Raw genomic sequence first — 3,033 nt, 5'->3', positions numbered from 1 at the left:
TCCAAGATTAGCACATTTTAGGTCAGCCAGCCCATCCCAACTTCGGGCAATTTTATTAGGATTATTTAACAATTGAATAAAGAATTATGTTCGGACACATCAAGCCTCTTTATTTGGAAATGGCAAACACAAAGAATGCTGCTCAAAACCCGGTTGTTATTCTGCGCTGAAAAGCTCGTACATGCTATTCAAGACAAATTGTCTTCCTCAGTTTCTACGCTGTTTGTAGCATTCTTTTCCGTTGCACACAAAAAAGATTGTTCCTAGATCGACATGAATATAAAGAAATTCAATCAATGTTACAAAATCATTTGATAGATGTTATATAAGTTCAGGAAAAAAAGAGGATAGCTTACAGTCAATAACGAAAAGTAATTTACAGGCATAAAGATCTCACCCCTAGGGGCTTTGTTAGTAATAACATTTCAATATAAGTATTACATAAAATGCCAAGAGAAACTCAATTCGAAAATAAAATCTTATCCGCCATAAGCACAACTTTGACCACAATAAACAATAATGTGGATTGTTAAGTGATATATTTTATTGGTTTAATTCAAGGCATCGTTCTGGAAGGGGGTGAGGTGAGTGGACAGAAGAAACCACGAATACCATTAAACAAGTGAGTGACCAACACATGATAGTTATTCCAGAAAAAGAAAATTCCTATATTTATTTATATGCAAGGCATACTTAGTTAGAGAGGATAAAATTGTAGCATGGTAAAAAGTTTTCTCCATTCACTTCAATACACTGCTACACTAATGGGCAAAGAGGTACAAAACTTACAACTTACAAAAAGTTCCAATTTCATAAATGTAGTCAAGCATTTTGTTGGCTAAAACAAATCATATATTGCCAGAGAAGCCATTTATTTTATTAAAAGATTTACAAAACAAATACAAGAACAGAATTTGACATAAAAATAAAAAATACAACAGAATAATCTTACGTGTGTGTGATACACTATAGATATATAGAAGCATTGAAGATGGCCATAAAAAAAAACAACGGACTTCATGTCCCTAAAACCCAACAGGTTCAGTACATCCAAGATAAGTCTTGCCTGAAAGACACAGACTTTGCAGCTCCTTGGACACCTCTTTCAGAAATTTGAGGACAATCTTCAATGGCCAAGAAATCTAACTTCAATGATCCAACAAGCGGCTTTAATCCATCATCAGAGATCCCCAAACACTTGCTTAACCGTAAAATGCACAATCTGGGAAACTGACTCACAAGCTGTAGCCCTTCATCGCTAATCTCTTGGCATTTCACAAGTTCAAGTGATTCAAGATACTCAGCGGAGCAAAGAGCTTCCATTCCAACATCATTGAAGGAATAAACATGATCAAGAGCAAGCTGCCGAACCAGGCACCTTTGAATCAAACAAAGTATTCCACTTAATGTGAATGAGGAGGATGAAGGGAACTCCCCATCAGAAAAAGATATCCTCACTGATTCAAGTTTGGAGCAGTTTTGAGCCAAGGCCTTGAGACTCTCATCCGTCAATCTCAACGGATTATTCACCAAGGAGGGGAGTGAAAAATCGGATGGAACTCTAAGTGAAACCGATTTAAGTTCACTTGATCTTTGGGACAAACAAATAATGTCAAAGTCCCTCACCCCAACACACATGTCTAGGTGAATTTTCTGCAAGTTCTTGCACTTACTCAACACGCAAGCAAGCCCTCTCCCGGGACTGATGATGCAATTGACCAGGCTAAGTTCAAGCATGTTCCCACAAGGGACATACTGCTTTTGCCACCTATCCACAGACAACCGGTCATAAACCTTCATGTATCGGTAATTAGCATCCACTTCAAACTGCAACCTTGTGAGTTTCTGCCAACCAGGGCCAAGCTTAATCAAGTCCCCTTCACCAATGGCCCTGCAATTCTTAATGGAGAGATCCTCAAGCGTTCCGAGCTTGCCAAGATATTCAAGCCACTCCACACTGCTGACATTAAGGCATCTGATAAGGTGAAGGCTGGAGAGGTTCTTGCAGCCCACAACAAGAGACAGAATGCCACAGCCAGTGATCCTTGGTGTGAAATTCAACCTTAAAGATGAGAGCTTGGAAGAAGAAGCCAAGTAACGGAGACCAACATCAGTGATGAATGTGCAGTAGCTCAAGGAGAGATCACAGAGTAGAGGGCAGTGATTCGCAAGAATGAGAAGGCCCTTGTCATCCAATTGTTTTCCCAATTTGGACATCCATCCAGAGTATGTAATCTCCACTTTGGACAAGTTCTCAAACCTTATGCATAGACAGCTCAAAGCTTCATCTGCAGGATCCATTCCACACCCAACCCTTATACAATTCCTTTCTGCATTGTCCAAATAATAAAGCCGTTTACAAACAAGAGAAACAGCATTTCTATCACTTGTTTTCTTTATCCTACTCAATATCTCCCATACTATGTGCTCTGGTATGTTATCCATCCTCTGCAAAAATTACAAATTATAAATTTCCATCTCATATTCATGTATACCAATCACCAAAAATTAAAATTCGAAAAATCCAACATAGGAGGATACACATATCATGTGTGTCTGTTGCTCTGTCGGTTATCTATTTACCAGAAGACGAAACACAATAAAAAAAAAAAATGTAATAAGAAGGTTAAGATATGGGCGAAATTTGAAAGGGGGTGAAGGATTAATTAGGAATGGAGAAAGCATACGCGCGGAAGAACAATAGGGAAACATAACAGAAACAGAACACAGAATTGAATTTGAGGGAATAATTAAGGAAGTGATGGATCCATCGCCTACCTGCTCTTCACAACATGGATGCCTGACAAAGGAAGGAAGGAAAGCCAAAGAAAACAAGATTTTTGTTTACATATGTAATTGAACAATGGTGATAGCGATGTCTTATATATTTTTCTTATTTCTTCTGTAGATATTTATTTTCTTTGTGAGGTCCCAAAACAATATATCCTCCTTTGGGCTTTCCTCTCAAGCCCAACTCCAACCACTAAAAGCCCAACCCAAATTCCTCCATGGTTGGACTTGGATCTCAAACAC

The 3,033-nt window shown here is 38.5% G+C and overlaps 1 protein-coding gene across 1 annotated transcript; it reads right to left on the bottom strand.

Moving 5' to 3' along the window:
- Nucleotides 1-855: 855 nt before the first annotated feature.
- Nucleotides 856-2,893, bottom strand: LOC100795717 (F-box/LRR-repeat protein 14). Its single transcript, XM_006595119.3, has 2 exons — nt 2,779-2,893; nt 856-2,448 (listed from the first exon to the last, which is right to left on the bottom strand). The coding sequence occupies exon 2, from the start codon at nt 2,443-2,445 to the stop codon at nt 1,042-1,044; it is 1,404 nt and encodes a 467-aa protein (XP_006595182.1). The 5' UTR covers nt 2,446-2,448; nt 2,779-2,893; the 3' UTR covers nt 856-1,041.
- Between the last annotated feature and the right edge of the window lie 140 nt (nt 2,894-3,033).

The sequence above is a fragment of the Glycine max genome, chromosome 13 (genome assembly GCF_000004515.6).
Source record: "Glycine max cultivar Williams 82 chromosome 13, Glycine_max_v4.0, whole genome shotgun sequence".
Taxonomy (NCBI): Eukaryota; Viridiplantae; Streptophyta; class Magnoliopsida; order Fabales; family Fabaceae; genus Glycine; species Glycine max.
This window is presented reverse-complemented; position numbering and strand designations above follow the sequence as displayed.